Raw genomic sequence first — 22768 nt, 5'->3', positions numbered from 1 at the left:
ATTCAATCCTGAGCACTAAATGGCCCCCTGAGCACTGCCAGTAATCCCTGTGTGCAGAGCAAGGGGTAATGCCTGAGCACCACTGTGGGTGTGGTCCCCCCAAACGCCAACAAAAAGTACTTAGTGTATACGCACCTGTTCCTTTCCTAGAAGATCTGCCTTTAGCCATTGTTGGCTTCTTCTTCACAGGTGGTGCCTGAGAAGCAGAATGTTCCCTCCACCTCCGAAGCTGAAAATTAATGAACTTCCACATCATGAATGCTTGGGTAATGCAAATGGATGCCAGAACAGCAATTCTGGGAATATTAATAATTAAAAAAGTATATCAGAACAATGTCACAATGAAACACTTACTACATACAAAGGAACAGTGCAATGTTAAATCATGAAGAAAAAAGTTAAATCAACTGTACCTAACAGCTAACACGTTGAAGTTTCCAGTACTAAAATCCAGCTTCTGATTCTCAGCTCTTGCAAGGCCAAAGCCAACAGTGAGAACTGAAAGAATTAAAGTCAGAAGTCTTCCCAAAACAAAAAGAACTGCCCACAAAGAAAACCTGTAAGAGAAATAGTGTAAGTCAAATTCATAATAGTGCTTGCAAAGAAAAAATTCTAGTAAAATCAGAATTTCCCTTGAAATGTTTGGGAAATGAAATATATATATATATATACATATATATATATAATCACATTCTTGAAGATCAATAATATAGCATAGTTTTTAAGAGTCCTATAAAGCAGTGCTGCCCAATCTTTCACCCACCTTGATCCCTCCTTGTGGCCCTGCACAGCTCTGATTTGAACCCCTAGTCTTGTTCCATGGTACCCCTTTTTGTGACTTTTTTTTTAACCTGTGCCCTACCTCCCCGGAATATCTTGGAGATCCCCAGTCCTCGGCTGAGAAAGCTGCTATAAAGTGATGTGTTTAATTTTTAATCTGATCCCTCCTTTGCAGGTGCGCAGGTCCGTCCGTTCTCTCTCTCTCTCTCTCTCTCTCTCTCTCTCTCTCTCTCTCTCTCTCTCCGCCCCCCCATAATTATTGGTAAACAAAACGATTTTGAAAAATGGTGGACAAAACAAAAATTGTGTTTTACAAAGGACACCAAATTTCCACTTAAGAGTCCTGTATAAGTTTTATACTCCTGAAAGGAAGTCATACCACTCCAATTCTGTTTTAAGTCTAATTCAACATTTGCATCAAAATACTCAGTAATATCTTCAAAGCTATATAATCTATAATTTCATTTTATTCTCAAAAAGCTTACTTTTTGGGGCCGGAGCAGTAGTACAGTGGATAGGGCATTTGCCTTGCACATGGCTGACCCAGCCTCGATCCCTGGCATCCCATATGGTCCACCCAGCATTACCAGGAGTAATTCCTGAGTGCAGAGCCAGGAGTAACCCTTGAGCATTACTGGGTGTGGCACAAAAGGCAAAAACAAAAAATAAAAAACAAAACCCCAAACCCAAAGAAGAAAGCTTACGTCTCTATTTTCCCTTCCAAAAAAAAAAAAAATTATAGCAGATAGAATAGAAGTTATGACAGAAAAGCAAAGCCAAAAGACCTTCAATATTAAATCAGGTGAAGGATGTGACTCAGTGCGAGGGGACGTGCTGTGCATGCCCTGGTCACAAAACAGCAACCACCACCACCGCACCGAAAATTTCTACCAATACGGTATCTGTTTAAGAAATATACCATTGTAGAGAATAAAATCCTACACTGAACTGCTAGTTTCATTTCTTTAAAACCACTCAGAAAGTTTTTTAATTATCCACAGCATGGGCAGCGGCAGCTGTAGGGTCCTTAATAACACAGTCCTAATTTTAATTACACACAAAAAAAACAGAATGGCTGAACATCTTACCCTTTCTGATATTTTTCATCACTAAAATAAAACAGGCGGGAAATGTGGAAAAGAAATTCAACAAAATAATGCAGCACCAGAAGAACAAGTCCAAGATGATTCAAGCTGTTAAAAGAACAAAATTTAAAAAGTCAAGTTTAATGATCATTATCTTATAATTGTGTAGTATCTATCCCATTCATATAACAAAAAACCCAACTCACTTCAAAAGATAAGCTCCAGCAATATGGAAGAGGTAAAGACCAATGTAGACAAGCTGGCGAGGAATATCTTCCTATAAACAGAAAATTGCATCATGAATTAAACATGCTGAAACATTTCTATCTCAGCATTGTGGTACAGTAAAAGATGTATTATTATATAAGTTGAAAACTTGGAGGTTATTCTGCCCCTACAAGCTGTCCAACTCACCTCAATTATCTACCTCAATTGAGCAAGTCATTTAAATTTTCTTGATCTGAACTACTACATCATTTAAAATGTGAATAATACTTGGGTTTGCTTGAATCAAATGAACTCAAAATTCCTTTCAGTGCGATGTTCTATAGCTCTTTTGGTAATAAATATTATAACATATAATATTAACTATAAAATCCCTTAACATTATGATTGCTATGTTTATAACAGTACTATCTTAATACCAATATCTATACTGTGCACTTAAATTCTGATTAGCAACACAATGTCTAGATAAGATATATAGCTGAAAAAAAACTCAATGTGGTTTATAGATAAAACAAAGTTACATATTAAAACGTGAAGGAAGCTTTCATGAACTACGGTGGGCAAAAATATTTCTAATTCAATATACTTTATGTTATGCAAAATGTTTACAAGACTAAACTACTAGGAATATAATATTTGACTATTTCACTCACACTCCTCTAAAACCTTATGAAATATGAAGGTTAAGAGATTTCAACTTAAGGGACTGGAGTGATAGCACAGCAGGTAGGGCGTTTGCCTTGCATGCAGCAAACCCGGGTTCGATAAGCACCCCAGATGGTCCCCCGAGCATCTCCAGGAGTAATTCCTGTGTGCAGAGCCAGGAGTAATCCCTGACCATCGCTGGGTGTGAACCCCCGCCCACCCTAAAAAAAAGATTTCAACTTAACAGACATAACTCAAATGTGCTCGCAGGAGGCCTGGCTTTAACCCTGTGCACCACATGGGCCCCTGAGCACTACGGAAGTGATGGCCAGCACAGAGCTGGGAGTAACCCCTGAGCACCATTACATGTAGTCCAAACAGCGTCCCCCGCAAAGAAAAGAGAAATTACATTCAATCTCAGGTGAAATGAAGGACTGTTTGTACTGAAGCATATATGTGTAGTGTACTGTCCTTGAAAGAAACCAGTGACCAGCAATCAAGCCTACTGAACTGCTACCAACAGTGCTCCTTTCTTTCTGGTTTTGTCTGCAGGACTGGTTCAAAACAATCACTGTACTAGTTTTTTCATGTAAAAGTGTTCTTCTAAAAATAGTTTTTATAGAGTAAATTTTAAGAAACCGTTTAACATATATGCAGCTGTTACTTTCACATTATGCTAATTACTTGAAACAGCTACTTTCAACTGTCATATGTAGGTGTTAAAAATAGTTTCAGTTAAGTTTTAAGCTATGCAAATTACTCCATAAAAATTAAACTGCATTTCTGGAGAAGTGCCATCTGGCAGTAATAGATAAAAGCTCTGAGAACTCAAAAGAACAACTGCTTTAAAATGCCCCCTTTTATTTATATGGCCAGCAAACAAGATACAGACACATACATTACTAATGAAAATCAAAGGTATTATATACTCAGATACCTGAAGAAAGCTTAAATGTTTGAGTCATGGTACTAAGACATCAAGAAACTACGATACTCTTAGCAAGTACTATCCAAGAGAGCTTTCTGGAATGATAGAAAAGTTCTGTATCCTGGGTATCCAAGAAACAGACAACTAGCTACATGTTACAAAGGAATAAATGAAATATAGTTAACTGTGAAAGTATGTTTTGTTTTTCTCCAATGTTACTTTAAATGTGGCTACTGACAATTGTTTTAAACAGTGCAATTCCTGATGTGAACACAAATGTAATAACAAACAAGGAAAGGCTACTGAAATTGGGAGTCTGAATTTTAAAACAGTTCTAAGGGTTTAATGAATTTTTATACTCAGACTCAAACAATGCAATTAGAAAACAATCTACTTTATAAGAGATATCAACATCAGAACTTTCAAGCTCCAATACATGGATGTTAAGTTAATGTTGCTATTTAACTGTAGTACAAACCATCTTTTCTCTCTCCTTCCCTCCCTTCCTCTCTCCCTCTCTCCCTCCCTCTCTCTCACACACACACACACACAGACACACACCACAGAAACACAAATAAACGGCAAATATAATCATTAATGAACAATTTGCAATAAATATGTAAGTTGAGTTTTTGAGAAGGAAAGTAAAGGTATACCAGGAAAATAAACCGATGAGCAGGGATTGTAAAATTATAAAATTATATTATTGTAAGTGGAAGATTAGGAAAGAGCAGAAGAAAGAGGAATCAGGAAAAAAAAAATGGGAGAAACACTAAGAATGGTATCTTGCCTGCACGGCAGAGCCTGGCAAGCCACCCGTGATGTATTCGATGTGCCAAACACAGTAACAACAAAATCTCCAAAGGAGACGTTACTGGGCCCGTTTGAGCAAATCGATGAACAATGGGAGGGCCTTTACCTTTACCTTTACTAAGAATGGAGGTGGGCAGTTTTATTTGACCTACAGAACTAAGGTAGCCAGTATAGATTTTAGAGAAGAGTTAAATAAAGGAAGAACTGGCTTGTAATCTCGTGGACCTTTAATTTCAGAAGTACTTAGGCTGAAACTCTGAAGGAGCTTATGCAGTGGTCCAGTGGTACATTTATTTGTTCACATAGACAAACATTTTTTCAAGGGTTAAAAAGGAACTCTCTACTTATTTCATTGAGAAATATAAACTGCTTACTTTTTCCAATACTGAATTCTTTCTTAGGGTTTATATAAATAATCTTACTAAATTCTTTTAATCTCGATTAAGTGAATCTGCTAAGAAAGTCAATATAAAACCATTACTGACTAAAATTTTGCTCAAATTTTAAGTTAGCACTGATATAACTGAAAAATACAAAATTAGTATGTCAAGTGTAAAGATCGTTGGCTAGTCAAAATCGTGACTAAGTAGCTCCTTTTCAAAAATAAGTAAGAGAGTTGGTGTGAAAAGTGAGGAGGTGGGAGAATAATTGGGAAAGAACATGAGAAGGAGAAAGAAAGGTTAAAGACATGGAGAAATGTTTCATGTTAGAAACAACTTCTTACTTTTTTGGTTTTCTGGAAGTACAGCTCAGGAAAAGCATGAAACCAATAAGCCAGCTGTGATATATAGAAAAGCTTCATTTGAAATCTGCACAAGAAAGCAAAAATCACCTTGTTATTCATGCCATTTTTAAAGCAAAGAAATAAAAAAAAATCACTGGAAATCAGGTTATAGTATTTTGTGTTACTTTGTCAGGTCCTCTTACAATGGTCATGTAATAACTCTCCAACTGCCACCTTCCTTGCCTCCCTTTGCAAATCTCACCATCAGTCCATTCCACCATATTAAACCACAGAAGCCTAGCATTATCTGCAGAATCCTGTTTACAAAAAGCCTAGCATTATCTGCAGAGCCCCATTAAGATAAAAGACTGGTAGGAACCTGAGCTCCTTGTCTATTAGTTAATTAATACTGATTAGTATGTCATGTTAGTTACTGAAAACATAAAGGGGAACATTACTCTGCGAAAACAAAACCACAGGTATAGAAGATTTCACCAAAAGGAAAAGGGAAAAGCAAAAAGAAAACATAAAAGTGGAGATCGACAGTATCGAAAGTTGGGAGGATCTCAACTTCAGGTATAAAAACTCTACCTCATTGGAACACTGAGAAAGCCCCAACGAAGGCAACTAGGATTACAGAGGAATAATGTATGCAAGGGTTTGCAATATATAACTCAGTACAGAATCAAAAGTGTCTTCTTTACATTATATCACTCCATCTGTTTTTCTTTATTCTTCTTCCTTATCCTTCCCAGAAGTCTAAACTAGAAAGGCAATCTTAAATTATCTGAGAAGGAAGATACAACCCCACATAAACGTGTATGTATTCCACTGTTTAGGTTTAATGAACCAATACAATTAAAAAAAATCAGAATAATTCTGTAGTGTACGTATTACAGCTATACTTAAAAACCCAAATACACATGGTTATTTTGTCATTCCTTTCATGTCTTTTGTACATTTTCCACAAAATAATGCATTTTTTGAATGACTGTCTAGATAACAAACAGATGCAGCCTGGGGGCCAATGAAATGCATAAAATACCTCCTCCTGCTCTCAGGGCAAACAGTCTTGGTTGGCCTGGGTACAATGTCCATGAATGCCATTGCCAACCACTGAACTAATTACAGCAGTGAGTAGAAACTAGAGAGAGAAAATAAACAATCCCTATCTCATACTTTTCTTTAAAAAGGTTAAGTACTGGAAGGAATCAAGGGGCCAAGGATGTGGTAGGTCACCGTTACAGAGCACTTGTCTTTTGTGTGTAAGGGCCTGTGTTTGATCTCTAGCACAATGAAGGGGGGGGGGGGGGAAAGAAAAAGAAATGGAAGGAGAGGAGAAAAAAAGAGGTTAGGACAATGAAAAATGGGCAAATGTATGGAAAAGATTAGAAATAAATCAGAAATAAATTTCAAAAAATAATTAAGCACAGAGGAATTCCTTTTCTTATGGTAGTGGGGTTGTCAGAGACATATACTGTTCTATGAAGAAACTAAAGTCCTATTAATATTCTTAATAAATATTAAGAACCAGGGCCAGAGAAACAGTTCAGTGGGTAGAGTGCTTGCCTTGCACACCTCTATCGGGATTCATCCCCAGCACCCCAGACTGTCCCCCAAGCCCGCTAGGAGTGACACTTGATTGCAGAACCAGCCCTGACCTCTGAGCATTGCTGGGTGCGAGCCCAAAACAAAGACAAAGATTATTCTAAGTCAATTCTGCTTACAAATGACAAAACTATAGTTCTCAACTAAGAAAAGCCTTCTAAAAAAGTGACTTACGTCATCAGGTTATGAGGATAAGCCCTCCACAAGATAGTTGGGTCTGAGATGTAGTTTTCCTGTGAAAGAAGAAAAATTGCCTTTGAGAACAATGAAAAATTCGTAGAAAAGACATTTTCATTTCCTGCACATTTATATTCCCTACAACAGGTTCCAAAGAGCCCATGGAAGTCAAATATTTCAGCGGTTTTAGTTATTTTCTATTCGGCAGAATTACTTTAGCGACGTGAACATCAACACAAGAGATACAAAATGAAGTAGCATCTAATTCTTGGCTTTTGGAATGCTTTCAGTAGAAAAAAAGACAGCATATATAAAAACAAACATAAAAGAACCCAAACAATCAATGGACAATAATAGAGGTACAAAAGCAATGAAAAAGAGAAATTTTATCTTGGGCAATCAGTGAGGGATTTTACAATATAATACTTGATAGGGGATGAGGGATCCAACTGATATCAAGTTTTATACCATTATGTCATTACGTCTACATTCTAACCAAATATTTTTTTAAAGATGACCAGATCAATTAGGGGAGTCTTACTATAAATGTTTTTTTTTCTTTTTTTCTTTTTTGGGTCACACCTAGTGATGCACAGGAGTTGGTTACTCCTAGTTCTACACTCAGGAGTTATTCCTGGCCATGCTCAGGGGACCACATGGGATGCTGGGAATCGAACCCGGGCTGGCCGCGTGCAAGCAAGGCAAACACCCTACCCACTGTGCTGTCTCCCCAGCTCCCTTACTGTAAATGTTTTTTAAAAAAATAAAGTGACTTATCTGTAGTTAAGAATGTCTTTCTACTAAAATATAACACTCTAAATAGAAATTTATATGTATTGATAAAATATAACTAAAAAGTTACAGCATAAAACACAGTGGATTCTGTATTGGAAGGCTGAGTTTAATTTTCTCCAGCATTAAGTGCTGTACCCTAAAAAATTCATTCACCTATTATTCATCTCTAATAGAGTGACTCATAGAAAGAGTTGAGACTAAAAAATATGTAAACCACATATAAATTTAAGGAATCATTACAGGGATTATTACTATGAATGCTAAAGCAAATAATGCTCCTCTTAGCCTTCCCCCGCCCCCACCTGGTTACAAAGGTAAACTAAAAGGCTTTGATAGCTTAACTGAAAAGTTATCCAGCATTTTAAGTGCTTGCAAAATACCTGGACTGTTTGTTTAAAAGGGGGGAAAGGAGACAGCTCCTGTAAGTTATTAAAAGTATCACTGACATCATATATTTTTTTTATTGCTAATATGTTGGTAAATGGAAACAAGATAAAAAATCATTGACTGAAAATAAGTAAGGCTTTCTGAAACATTAATCATAGCTTAGAATCTTTGCTGTATTAAAAACTAATAAAAAGACTTACTTATGAAACTTCATAATGATTCAGTAGGACTTCTAATTTTAGGTGAAAATAGAAAAAAGGATCTTTCTAAGGTTCAGGATTTGTTTACAAGCATTCAAAACACAACAGCATTTCTAATTTTGAGGTAATTTAAATATAGTACATACTTACAGATATGAGAATAAATGTCCCCCAAATACAAGAAAAAAGGTAGAACGCACTAAGCTGGCCAGATTCATTAAACTTGCTGTGTTTTGTTTTGGAGAAGTGCATTCGCCTGTTAATTTTCTAAAAATAAAGGCAATCATTAGTGAATTAGAATATATTTATAAAATATATTTAACATACCACTGTCATAGAATGGAGACCTAGTATTTTCCAAAGCCTTTTTTAAATTATTATTTTTTTCATCGAATCACCGTGAGATACAGTTACATAGCTTTCATGTTTGAGTTTCAGCTATACAATGATCGGACACCCATCCGTCTACCAGTGCACATTTCCACCACCGATGTTCCCAGTACACCCACCCACCTTCCCATCCCAACCCTCCCCCTGCTTCTATGGCAGACAATTTCCCCCATACTCCCTCTCTACTTTGGGGCATTATAGTTTGCAATACAGATACTGAGAGGCTATCACGTTTGGTCCTTTATCTACTTTCAGCACACATCTCCCATCCCGAATGATCCCTCCAATGAACATTAACTCAGTGATCCCTTCTCTATTCCAGCTGCCTTCTCCCCCAGCTCATGAGGCAGGCTTCCAACTATGGCGTAATATTCCTGGCCCTTGTCTCTACTGTCCTTAGGTGTCAGTCTCATATTATTTTATATTCCGCAAATGAGTGTAATCATTCTATGTCCGTCTCTCTCTTTCTGACTCCTTTCACTTTAGCATGATACTCTCCATGACCATCCACTTATAAGCAAATTTCATGACTTCATCTTTCCTAACAGCTCCATAGTATTCCAGTGTGTAGACGCACCAGTTTCTTACAAAGCATTTTAAAAATTATATAGTGGGGTCAGAGTGATGGTACACTGCATAGGGCATACACCAGTCCTGAGTTTGATTCCTGACACCCCATGTTGTTCCCTTAGCCTGCCAGCAGTGATCCCTGAGCATAGAGGCAGGAGTAAGCCCTGAGAAACCCTGGGGATGGCTCAAAAACAAACAAAACCCCCCAAACAACATAAACAAATAAAGCCCAAAAACACCAGACCCAACTATGTACTTACATCCAACACATACTCTTGAATTATGGCATGAATAATTATCGCCACTAGCATGTAGAAGAAAACTGTTGCCAAATCTTTGATACCATAGTAATAAAGGGATGCTGACTCAGTAGCTTGTTCTTCTAAAGGCCAAAAATGACAGGACAAACACACACAAAAAACGTGCATTGGGTTAAAAAATAAGCACTGAGTATATAACATAGTTAAGTGAACAAACAAAAGAAGACACACACAAATTCAGCAGAAATACAACAGGTAATTTGCCTTTGGACATCCTGAGTGTTTAGAAGATCTTCTAAACTAATATTATCTTGAAATGTAAAGCTTCAGAAATTATTTACAGAACTGACAGATTTTAGTTACTATCTTCAAGACCAAAAAAATAGGTGAGGCCAAACTGGTCCTTCATAAACCTGACTGATATTAGGTGATTATCACCTAGTAAAAAATAATAATTAAATATATATGCATACATATATTTAGCCAATTTGCCCATCTCTCAGCTTTGGAAATTTCCTACCTCTACACTCATACTAGCCACTATACTGCAATTGTGATGAAACACTGACTTTACCTATATTTGCATTTTGATCATAAGCTACTTAAAACTTTTTAATTCATGAAAATTGGTGTAATTTTTCTGAAAGAATTTTAAATATCTGTAAATTACTGTTAAAGTTTATGGGACCACATGGGTACAACTGCTTTATTCTCCTCTAGCATATGCAAAATTCATAACTTTTGTTGTTTTGCATAATTTAAGTCACTAAACAAAATATTCATAAAATGTTATAAGTGAAGAAAATCCTAATTTGGTGTAATAGGTTTTATAATAGAGTCTCTATATTAACACTTTTTAACCAAATATCCATTATTTACCCATGCTATGTTATTGCACTCAAGTTAACTTTCAATAACAACTTGATTTTCATGTCACAAAATTTAGTAATAAAAACCCAAAAGCTTTCTGAAAGCCATAAAATTGTTGGATATTAGTGCCAAATAACTCTGAGAGCTTATTGACATTCTATCTAATAAATGTAACTATTAAGAGTTACAGCACAACAAAAAATAAAAATAAAATAGGCTTAAAAGGACTGCTGTCACAGGTCTTTATGTTTCAACATTAATTCAAAGATAGAAAAACAGATCCCAAACATGCTTTAGAAACCAAGATTGAATTTTAAATAAATAAATGATATTTTAACTAAATGTAAAAGGCCTATTTTTAGAATTTTCATAAGGAAAAAAATCAGCGGGAAGGCAAATGAAGTTCTTTAATAATTTTTCAAAAATTATTTACAAAAATATTCATTAACTATTAAGTATAGGAAGGCCAATTTTTCTATATACACAGGTTGAAGTCAACCCAAAACATCAAATATTACCTTGTATAAAATCATCAAAGTAAGATTCAACCTAATCATGAAGGAAGACATGAAAATTAAGAAACTGATGCTCATGAAAATTACCATTTTGTTCAACAGAAAATTCTGAAAGAGAAAATCCTACCTGTAGCAGGGTGGGTAACATTGTATTGAAGAGTAACAAAAATGATAGCAGCCTTTGCTGTTATCTAGAAAGAAAAAGAGATAAGATTACATCAAAGTGTTTTTCCTCAATTTCTAGATATGGGAATAACCATTAAATGTTCAATCTTTAAATATAAAAAACCTAGGGTACCCTAATTTCTGTGGCACCCTGATATGCACAATTTAAGTTCCTGATCACCAAGGATTTGAGCTTTGGAGTTAAACAAAATTCACCAAAGCACGCTGCTCTTTAGATGAGATTGTGCAATAATTTCACTCTAAGTTCAAGATTTCAAAAGACTGCTATTTCACTAAACAGTAATTAGACAACTGATTCTCTTCTTCAGACCATAAAGACACAAGCTCCTCACTAAGGAAAAAAAAATACTGTAAACTTAAAAAAAAAGGAAGTGGTTACTCTGATAAAATGGACCAAAAGGGGAAGGGAGGAAGCAACACAGAGAGAGTGTGTTTATCTCTCACACCTGGCAGTTAATGGGTCAATAGCTGTTGAAATGATTTAACTAGTGGCTTACTGGAGCAAGAAAACCTGAATGTTTACTCAATACCAGTAAGTACCAGGCACTATGAAATAACAAAGATGAGTGATGCAGACCCCATAAAGTAGGAGTTCAGTCAATGCAGGACAGGCTAACAAACGATTATAGGAACTCATGATAAACAGCAAACTTTCTTTTTTATCCTGATCCAGGGAATGATAAATGTGGAAAGGTTTCTCAAAAGATCCATGTGGCACTGAGTCCTCAGAGAATATATGGGTTCACAATGTGGAATGAGAGGGGATTAAGGTTTAAGAAACAGAACACACGCAGGTCAAACAGTAATAATAAACATGAGACTTGGTTTTTTGGTTGTGGAGTTAAGTAGTTTAGATTGTATTGTAGACAACTGAAGAGCATCCATTCCTGGCTATGGCCCACTTTAAGTGGTATCTCAAATGCCCCTGGGATCCGAAACACCTGATCAACTCCCCTCCCCAAGCCTACTTCCTCCCACCCTAACTGGAAGCATTCTCATTCTTTCTAGGCTAAAGAACGAAGTCTTTTTTTTTTTTTTTAATTTTTATTAGTGAAATGCCATGAGGTACAGTTGTAGGCTTACAAATTTTTGTGCTTGGGTTTCAGTTATACAATGATCAAGTGCCCATCCCTCCACCAGTGCCCATTCTCCACCACCACAGGTCCCAGTATCCGTCCCACCCCCTCCCCCCCATCCCACCTTGCCTCTGTGGCAGGGCATTCCCTTTTGTTCTCTCTCTCCTTTTGGGTGTTGTGTTTGCGAAAGAGGCATTGAGCGTTAGTTTGGTCTTTGGTCTACTTTCAGCATGCTTCTCCCATCCTGGGAGGATCCTCTCAACACCCTTTATTATTTATGAGCTCCCTTTTACCCTAGCATGTGTGGCTGGCCTCCAAGCCATGGAGCAAAATTCCTGGTACTAGTCTCGGCCACTCTTGGGTGTTAATCTCCCTTTTTGTTGCTTTATGTTCCCCAGATGAATGCAATCTTTCTGTGTCTATCCCGCTCTTTCTGACTCATTTCGCTTAACATGATACTTTCCATGTAGTACCACTTGTATGTAAATTTCATGACTTCATCTTTTCTAACAGCTACATAGTACTCCATTGTGTAGATGTACCAAAGTTTCTTTAACCAGTCATCTGTTCTCAGGCACTCAGAACAGATCTGGAAAAACTCAGGTTTTTTCCACATTCTGGCTATTGTAAAGAGTGCTGCAATGAACAAACAAGTGCAGATGTCACTTTGACTATGCTTTTTTGCCTCTCTGGGATATATTCCCAAGAGTGATATTGCTGGGTCAAATGGGAGCTCAATTTCTAATTTTTTGAGAATCGTCCATACTGTTTTCCAAAAGGGCTGAACCATGGAACGAAGTCTTAAGGGGCACAAAAATAATCCTTGGTCTAACCCCGGTGTTGCCTGAAGAGGGTAATATTGTCTTTCTGATGCTGCCAGGGAGCTGGATCCACCCAGGGAGTTGGGGTATGGATCCTCCAGTGCAACTAGTGGGCACAACTTAAAAGAAGGTAGATCCAGGGTTTGCTAAGGGTTTTTTCCCCCTGAAAAGGAGGCAGTAGGTCATGTATGTTTGGGAACCTTTGTTCCTAGGCCATTTCCTCCTGGCTTCCCTGCATTTTGCAGTTCCTACCCCAGATTCTACACATACATGGTTCTTGATGTTGTAACCATGCTTCTCCCTTTAGATCTCAATTCAATCACAGCTTTTTAAAAGATACTTTCCCTGTTTCTTAGAAGTATGCACTATCCTTTGTTACATTGTTATATTATTCCTGTCTTTAAAACCATACATCAGTCAGTATACTGATTTTTGTTCAACTCATTAAAATGTTAGCTCCAGGAGAGCTGGAACCATACTTGTTTCTACTCATCAATATATGTTTAAAGACTAGCTTAGAGTCTGATAACTATTAGGGGACCAATCAATATTAGCAAATTAAAATCTACATAAAATATAGACCGGAATAGTACACAAGTTGAGTGAAAGACTTCTGTAAGAGACTATATGAAAGATTATAAGGACTAGGACCAGAAAAATAGTACAGGAGTTAAGGTGCTTGCCTCCATGTGACTGACCCTAGTCTGGAACTGCATATGGTCGGTGAGTACCACCAAGAATGATGCCTGAGCACAGTGTGTGCATCTTACCCTCAACAACTCCTTCACCAACACCATCACCCCCCCGCCCACTCACTCCCAATAAAAGGCAGAGTAATGCCTGAACTAAGGCAGTAAAATGCAATACATAGTATTTTTGAGACAGGAAAAAAAAAAAAGCTTGGGAAGCAAGAGGAAAGAGTCAAATGCTATGTGTTGAAACTTTTAAACAATTAGGTTAAAAAGTGGTATTATGAAGATACATTTGTAGGAACAGTAGGTTTTTGGCTAAAAGGAAAAGTGAATTTGAGATAAATGTAGTTTTCGTGAAATAGGTGGAAAGCCAACAAGCAATTAAACTGTAAGTACAAAACTGCAGAGAGATTCAGCATAAACACTTGGTTTTTTTTTTTTTTTTGCAGATAGTAGCTGAAGCTGTGTGGATACAGAATTCATCTACAGAGACGACAACATTTGTTCAAAAAGTAGGAAAGCTTTAGAACTGTAGAGACGGCAAGAAGTGAATAGAAAATAAGAATGATCAATGAGGCAAAAAGAGAAGAATATAGTTTCAAAGGGGTGTGCTAGGAGGACTCCAACATACTGAGGAAATCTTCAGTGGTCATGGCCTAAATGATTCCACTGAAGATGGAGAGAGCAAAACCCATGTCAGGTGGATTGAAGTACATCACAGTGGATATAATTTTGTTTACTAGATGCAAGACTCAGTTGTGTAATGATGGAGAGAGTGTGCTTAGGTGGTGGCAATGGGAAAGGTGCCAGTAAAAGGCAGGAGTTAAACGTCAAGTGATAATTGATGGGGAGATCTGGTAGGAAATAAAATACACACAGAGGGCTCCAAGGCATAAGAAATCAAGTTATTCGGCTCACAATTTTGACTCAAATCAACAGTTAACTCAAAATGCATGTCTGCTGTCACAGTTGTAAAATTTTCCCAGTTCATATACAGATGTAGCATGAAATGTCAGTCAGAACCTCAAGAAAAAACTTATGAGCATTAAAATGTAATGAAAGAAAAACACCTTTAAAAAAGTCAATCTTGAACAGTTTTTCTCTTAAGGTAGGGAAGAGCATAGGGATATAGGTAAGATTACATGAGCTCAAAATGCAGAAAGAGAAGAAATTCACATCTGACACTTGTTTTCCCTAGGGAAAACCGAAGCAATATCATATCTTAAGCATAGTTGGGGACTTGAACTATTTACATAGCTTTTGGTCAGGGAAAAGCAAAGAGATCACTAGGTATTATTAGTAATATCTGAGTTTAGAGACCTTTGATTTGAAATATCATCTACTGTATGATTTTCCTCTAGCAACTCCAGCCAGAAAAATCCATGAAGAGGAGGCACACACACAAGAGGCAGAAGGCAGGCCAGAGTTATGATTGGATAGTTAACAATGCAAAAAGGGAGCTGGAAAACCAAGATACAAGAGGAACTGAAGCAGGGAAAGCATTGGTAAGTCAAGTCTGCAAGACTAAAGGCAAAATAACGAGGCGGCTAACATACTGGATGAAAGCAAAGGGACTCAAAGTACCATAAAGGCTTCTAAGTGGACAGCTGGTAGATGGGCAGCAGAATAAGGGAAGGGAGCCACAGTAGCCTGTGGCTGAGCTCTGCTATATAGGATTTCAGGATCTGTAAAGGCATGCTCAATTCAGCATATGGCCATTCAAATGGATCCTTTACCTGGGCTAGTTGTAGAAAGATCACTTGAAAAGAAAAGCTTAGTACTTCCTGATTACAATTTATTCATCATTAGAGCAGAATGAAGACAAAAATTTCCAGGGTAACATTGCTTTTGTGTCATTATTATAAAGCTGGTCAATTACTAAGTTTCCCTTTTAATACCTAGTTCACAATTCACATATGTGAATTGTGAACATACACGCGTCACATCTCCCAGTTCCAGTTTGAAAGAAGCGGTTGCCACTACTCCATTTAAGAAGTAGTTTATGTGTCCTTTACCAACAGTAGGGATAATACTCAGAGATAAATTTAGTATCAAGTTCCAAAAGCAACAAAACTTATTATTTTATGCAAACTTCTAGGTAAAATTACAACCCAGTCTTAAGATAGATCGGTAGCACTGCACTGTAGCATTGTCCTCCCGTTGTTCATCGATTTGCTCGAGTAGGCCCAGTAACATTGTGAGACTTGTTACTGTGTTTGGCATATCGAATACGTCACAGGTAGCTTGCCAGGCTTTCCCGTGAGGGCGAGATACTCTCGGTATCTTGCCCAGCTCTCCGAGAGGGCAGAGGAATAGATCTCGGGTCAGCTGTGTTGGCCGCACGCAAGGCAAACGCCCTACCCGCTGTGCTATCGCTCCAGCCCCATTTAGCATTGCTTTAGTTAATATTATAATTAGTAATAGAATTTATTTGGAATGAGATATGCTGTAGAAATAGACAATGTACTCAAAAGTAAAAACAACTAAGTTTATGACAGTTTTGGACATTTATGACACTACTCTGCTTTTACAAAAAAAAAATCCTCAGAAATATCTTAAAACACAAACTAATGATCTAATTCTGTACTGGTCATGAATATCACAATACTTCTCTTTAACTAAATGGTCATCAATTGGGTCTTCACAGTTTTTCTTATTTTACAGAGATTTTTAAGTCCTTTGCATTTGTTAGAGGAAGGTATGACTACCACACTGACAGAAGCCTACCCCACTAGCTTATATAAAGCTCTTAAAAAAAAAGTTATGAGAGAGAGAGAGAGAGAGTGAGAGAGAGAGTGTGAGTGTGTGTGTGTGTGTGTGTGTGTGTGTGTGGGGGAGGGGCAGGGAGTATTAGTATTATGCATACTCATCACTACAATGGATTAGAATTAAGAAACAAGCAGCAATGAAACTCTCAGGTCTATGGACAGCTCATGAAATGACAAAGGACATGAAATGGAGTCAAGATAGGGTTCTCACAAATAGTGCCGGGAAATTGGCTAACCACATGCAAAAGAGAGGGGGCAGAGGTCGGCAGGCAGGACAGTGGGCATGGAACTTGCCTTACATGTGTCTGACCCCTGGCACCCCACAATAAACAAGTGGGACTACATCAAATTCAAAAGTTTTTGTATGGCAAAAGCAACTCAGGCTGAAATTAAAAGGCATCCTACTGAAATGGAGACAATATCTGCACACGATGTATCAGCTGAGATGCTAATATTCAAGATACAAAAAGCACTCACAAAAGTCAACTATTAAAAAAAAAATCCAAAAACCCCATCAAAACCGAGGAGAGGAAATGAAAAGACACTCCACTGAAGACACAGAGATGGCCAGTACACATATGAAAAAGTGCTCATCATACTTATCAAGGAAATCCAAACCAATACAACAATGAAATACGATCTTATGCTAGTGAAAATGGCAAATATCAAAAAAACTAGAAGCATTCTGTGTTTGTGAGGATATGGTCAAAAAGGAATTCTTATTCATGGTTGGTGTGAAAGCAGTCTGGTTTAGCTCCTATGACACAGTATGGAGATTTCTCAAAAAAGAACAGAGTTTCCATTCAACTGAGCGGTTCAACTTCATGGTATCTACCCTTACGAACATTCACTTGAAAAAGACATATGCAAACCTTCATTAATTGTAGCATTTAGAACAATCGCTAGGATATAAAATCAACTCAAATGTCCAATGATAAATGAGTAGATAATGAAGGTGAGATGAACACCCAACGGAATACTATGTAGTCACAAGAAATGATATAATCCACTGAACTTGGATGGAACTGGAGGATCTCATGCTAAGTGAAGTTAGAGGAAGGGCAAATACTGGATGTTTTCACTCATATGAATGTCAGGTTGCAAAGGTGAACAAACCCTCTGACTTAGAATGGGGAATGGCAGTATGAGTAAGAAGAGTGGTCTGCAAAAGGCCTTGGACACATCTATCGGTGGGGGAGGAGAGGTATATCCATCTAAACAAGAGCAAACACAACTGTAAGCATGGGACACAAATTTTAACAGTTCAAATGCGCCTGTTGAAAAGAAGATGGAGGGGAAGGAAATAACCCGAGGACAGTGGTGTGTAATGCTGACGCTGGTGGTGAGTTGGAGATGGCACACTATGTCTGAAACTCTACTGTGGACAGCTCGGTAAATCACAGTACCTAAATAAAAAACAAATTTTAAAGACGAGTCATGATTGAAAATAAAACAAACCTCCAGAACTGTTCTATGACAATTGTAAATGTTCCCCAAATCTGCACGGTAGAAACAATTCAAAAGCTGGAAGCCCCTAATTCTTCAATCCTCTTCTACTCCTCTCCTTTAGAAAGTTTCCAAAGCGCTGTACAATTTTAGACTGCTCAAATTATTCAAGCATGAAACCATTAACGAGAGATATGATTTGGATTATGTGAAAGTTCAAATTCATAAATAACTTTTAATATGAAGTTCCATGGAAATTATGTTCCCGCAGAACAGGCTTCATTTTTTTTTTTTTGGCTACCTTGATTTACAATACTGCTACCAGCAGAGTTTTCACACACTCATCGTTAAACACCTTCCCCTCCACCAGCGTGTTCCCCACTTTCGGGGCCCTCACCTTCCCCCACCCCATCTCCACGATCTCGTCAAGGTAAGCTCAGGTCCGTAGACAGTACTCAGCAGACTACTTCTTTAACAATGTTTTCAGTATATATGAACTCTGAGTGCTAACTGTTGAGCCCTTCTCTCTTCTGAAACTGCTTTCTTCTATTTTCCGATTTTGATAAATATCTAAGGAAAATGAGTAATAGCTATCATGTATGACATTCCTGCGGAAAGCCAAGTATCAAATCAGGCGTAACTGCCCTTTGTTAATTCTCAGAAGTAACCCAATGAGCCCCACTTCACTAAAACGGAAATCAATTCTAGGAAATGAAATGATAATAAGCCCTAGGTCATTCAGGTGGCAAGTTGAAGGGCTTTAACTTGTACACAGATTCCTTTACCTGCCCCATCTGTTTCCACAGTATATCTATACTGATTCTGGGCTGGGGTGATAGTACAGTGGGTAGAGTGCTTGCCCTGCATGCAGACCACCTGGATTTGGGCCCCAACATCACATATGTCTCCAGAGCACCTCCAGGAGTGATTCCTTAGTGCAGAGACAGAAGTAACCCCCTGAGCATTGCTGGGTGTAGCCCCCCCCCAAAAAAAACAAACAAAAAATAAAAACAAAAGGAAAAGAAAAGGAAAAGAAAAAAGGCCCATCTATAGTGATTCATCATTTTGGCTAGTAATCAGTCTGGAACTGCTTTGTCAGTTTCACCATAAATCCTAACACCTCCTCAGTATACTTACACAAAACATGTAACAGTTCTCCAAAACCTTCAATTTCTGTTATTCTAACATAATATTTTAGTTCTATAATTAGGCTAACCTATGAAATTCAGCAACAATTATTTTAGAAACCAAATAGCAGAACTAACCCAGTCAGTTTCTTCCCAACATGTAGATATATTTTCAGATCTTAAGACTGAGATATGGTAAGAACAATTTACATCTGCTACAAACTTGTCACTTCTTTCTACACTGACCTCTTGGGGCCACCAACTTAACTACTTACAGGTAAATAAAAAAAAATTATTGTTGAAATAGTGCATGAGGCAAGGTACAGGTAGTGAATATCTCTAGTAAATGATTAAACGTGAACTATTTTACATAAAGCAAAATTAGAATATTAAGCATCAAAATTTCTGACTTATGTACTTTTTTTAAAATTTGAAGCATTACAAATGCACAATCCACGCAATATTACTCCATAAATTATATATATATTGCTTCCAGGCAGTATTACGCCTCCTTAATATATTTGTGTGTTTTGTTTTAATTCACTTTGTTTGGCTGTTTCTGGGATTACAACTGGAGGTGCTACTCCATACTCTGTTTAGTTTTGATCACCCCAGCTTCTCGCGTGAAGAGCATGCACTCCAGGCCTTGAGCATCTCTCTGACCTCTTAACAACAGTCTTAAGGAAAGACAAATTACCATATGGATATGGGTTTTTGGCAAAATTTTCACACCTGTTTAATGTATTGCAAATACAAATGCATTACTTCTAATACTATAGCAGAATACACAAATACAAAATTCAGAAAGTGGGGCTGGAGAAGTCGTACACCAGTAAGGTGCTTGCCTTGTATGTGGATAAGTGGGGTTCAATACCTGGAGCACATATGGTTCCCACGCACGGCCAGAAGTGGTCCCTGAGCACCCCTCCCTCTAGAAAAAAAACCCCCAAATTTAGAAAGCATGTTAATGTTACTTGATGGGGGAGGGGGACTGTGAGAGCCAGCGCGTGGGTGGGTGGGTGTGGTGCATGTGTGTGTAGGAATATGTGGTCCAGAGTTGTGTCAGGGGCCTGTCCTCAAGCAAATCACACGTTCTAGCCTTTTGAGCCATCTTTGAGGATCTTAATAATGTTCTAATTCACATAGAATTTCTTAAACCACCAGAAGTCTTCACACCACTTTATGCAACAATGGCTGTGAGGAAAAAGCAGGTGTTGTTACACCCTATTATAGACGGATCACCCTCCTAGGTAAGCTGCAGGAGCCCAACCCTAAAACAAAGAATGCCACATATGTTGGTTTTCTCCCCTTTTCTTTGCCCCATGGGCCAAGTGGATGGATAGACATGACAGGAATAAAATCTCATCATATAGAAACAGAAAGAGCCCATTTCAAAAGAAGCAAAAAAAAATGAAACAATGTACTAACACGAAAAGAATCCAAATGGGCTTCCTTAAAATAACTGGGGGCTGGAGAGACAGTACAGAAGGCAGAGTGCACCAGGTTGGATCTCGGGCATCCCATATGGTTCCCCAGCCCCATCGGAACTGAGTGCAGAGCCAGGAGCAAGCAGGGTGTGGCCTACTGTCCCCCCAACCCCCACCAAGCAAATCAATCCTTTTTTGCAAATAACTTAAAAGGCATTATGTTAGGTGCTGAAACTGGACTAGTTACAAACACCACCTCCCCACCAAAAAAAAAAAAAAAACAAAACCCAAAAGACCCCCATCAAATTTTGCCCTGAGGTTCCATTCCAGGGAGCGGAGAAGACAAGAAAGAAAAGAATTCGCCTTTTTCACGGGGAGTAAGGGTTAGGGGGGCAAGCCGAAAACCGGGAAAGAGACGGGGCGTCTGCATCGGGGAGCGCGCGGGAAACCCGTAGGCTGTTCCCCCGCTCACCTTGCAAAGTTTATTACCCTCATTCAGCAGCTGTGAAACAAGTCATCAAAATACTAGATATGTGGGAAGAGAAATTTACACACTGCTGACATTCCCAGCCTCTCATACTTCAAGACACAAAGGAAGAAAATGACTTGATGCCTCGGCGCCGCGGTTGAGAGAAGCCCGAGATTTTTGGGAGCAATCACCCAATTCCATTCTCGCGGAGCGGGGTAGGGGGGGTGGGTGGGGGTGGTGGTGGTGGGGGGGGGGTGGGGGTGGGACCCAGCCTCGGGGCAAAAAAAAACAAAAAAAGAAAGAAAAAGGAAAAAAAAAGTTCTGGAAACGGACGAGTAATAAAACCAGTTTGGGAAACTCGAGCTCCAACAACCCGGCGTGCCCACGCCGGGGCGATCCCGGGGCTGCCCGGCGGCCACCGCCCTTCCAATTGGGCAGCAGCACCTCGCGGGGCCCGTGGGTCTCTCGGTCACCCCCAAATCGCCTCTCCCGAGCGGGCGCCCCCCCACCCCAAACATACACACCGAGCCCCCTCCCCATCCCCCCCCCCCCCGAGGTCGGGTCTCCGCGGGGCCCCGGCGCCGGCCAACCGCCCCCCCCCCGCAACCCCCGCCGGCCGCCCACCCGCTCCGGCCAGTCTCGGCGGCGCTGGGGCCGCCCTCGCCGCCCGCCGGCCCCTCGCCGGCTGCCACGTAACCGTTCGCGGGAACCAGGAACTGCGCGGCAGGAGGGGGCGGCGGCGGCGGCGGCGGCGGGAGGGGAGGCGTGTGAGCCGGGCAGGGCTGGGGGGGCGGCAGCCGGGCCCCGCGGGAGGGAGATGCTAGGGAGGAGGGGTCCGCATCCTCACTCGGTGGGCCCCCGCACCTCGCCCCCCACCCGAGCCCGCCCGCCGAGCCGGGGTGCGGGGGGTGGGAGGGGGAGGTTGTTGAGAAAAGCAGCCGGGCCCGAGGCCCGGGGGCTGCCGGCGGGGAAGGCGCCCCCGGGTGGGCGGCTGGGCCGGGGCGGGGCGCTCACCTCGAACATGAGCCCCAGCAGGAAGACCATCGTCACGCAGGAGACGATGTCCGCGTGATTCTGCAGGATGAATTCGTGGCTCAGCACCGGGGGGCTCTTGGTACTCTTCTTGCGAATCGCCATGGTGCTGCTGCAGCCGCCGCCGCCCGTGCCCTGCAGGTGCTCCGCCCCGGCTCTCGGCGCTGCCCAGCTGCTTCACCGACGCGCCGCCGCCGCCGCCGCCGCCTCCCCCCGGCCGCTCCTCACAGCCCCGCCGCGGCCGCTCGCTGGGGCTTCACTTCCCATCCCACAGCCAGTACGCAGCCGCCGGGGCCGCCCGGAAAAAAAAAAAAAAAAGAAAAGAAAACTGAGTCCAAAGAGGTGGCGGGCATGCGCACTAGGGGCGGGGGCGGGGCACCCGACGCTGGCCGCGAGCCCACAGCGCCCCCTCGGGGCCGGAGGCCGCACGCCTCGAGCCCGGCGCCGGTGAGGGGAAAGGCCAGCGCCACGCCCCCTTGCCTGGTCGGGCGCCCGGGCGGAGGTTGGGAGCCGCGCGAGGCGCGAGCATCCTTGCGCGCAGCCCGCAACTGGCCACGTTTTGGAGCGGGCGGGCCCGGGCTCCGAGCCAGCCTTCAGGTCCCGGAGAGTTAGGGAACACGGGGAAGATAGGCCCGACTCTGAAGCAGGGCTACTCTGCACGGTGGCTGCTGGTTGGCCCTTTTTTCAAGCCATTGCCACCACCAGCAGGATTAAAATGACCATAGCGTGATTACTTAAGGGTATGACTA

The 22768-nt window shown here is 40.3% G+C and overlaps 1 protein-coding gene and 1 long non-coding RNA gene across 2 annotated transcripts in view; one reads left to right on the top strand and one right to left on the bottom strand.

The window, feature by feature from the left end:
- TRAM1 (translocation associated membrane protein 1) overlaps window positions 1-22336 on the bottom strand; it is a 28270-nt gene extending 5934 nt beyond the window's left edge. The window contains exons 1-10 of the mRNA XM_056110093.1: window positions 22002-22336; window positions 11103-11166; window positions 9591-9712; window positions 8521-8637; window positions 6986-7044; window positions 5204-5288; window positions 2072-2142; window positions 1869-1973; window positions 414-557; window positions 136-296 (exon numbers count right to left, since the gene is read on the bottom strand). Coding sequence (XP_055966068.1) covers window positions 136-296; window positions 414-557; window positions 1869-1973; window positions 2072-2142; window positions 5204-5288; window positions 6986-7044; window positions 8521-8637; window positions 9591-9712; window positions 11103-11166; window positions 22002-22124 — 1051 coding nt within the window. The 5' untranslated portion in view covers window positions 22125-22336. The remainder of the gene's footprint in view (window positions 1-135; window positions 297-413; window positions 558-1868; window positions 1974-2071; window positions 2143-5203; window positions 5289-6985; window positions 7045-8520; window positions 8638-9590; window positions 9713-11102; window positions 11167-22001) is intronic.
- On the top strand, window positions 189-18156 carry LOC130019540 (uncharacterized). The gene is made up of 3 exons (XR_008791855.1): window positions 189-266; window positions 14200-14262; window positions 15112-18156. It is a non-coding gene; the product is annotated as an uncharacterized LOC130019540 (long non-coding RNA).
- Window positions 22337-22768: the final 432 nt, after the last annotated feature.

Source organism: Sorex fumeus, unplaced genomic scaffold, assembly GCF_029834395.1.
Source record: "Sorex fumeus unplaced genomic scaffold, SorFum_2.1 ptg000002l, whole genome shotgun sequence".
NCBI lineage: Eukaryota > Metazoa > Chordata > Mammalia > Eulipotyphla > Soricidae > Sorex > Sorex fumeus.
The sequence above is the reverse complement of the archived record's forward strand: the minus strand, read 5'-3'. Positions and strand labels throughout refer to the sequence as shown.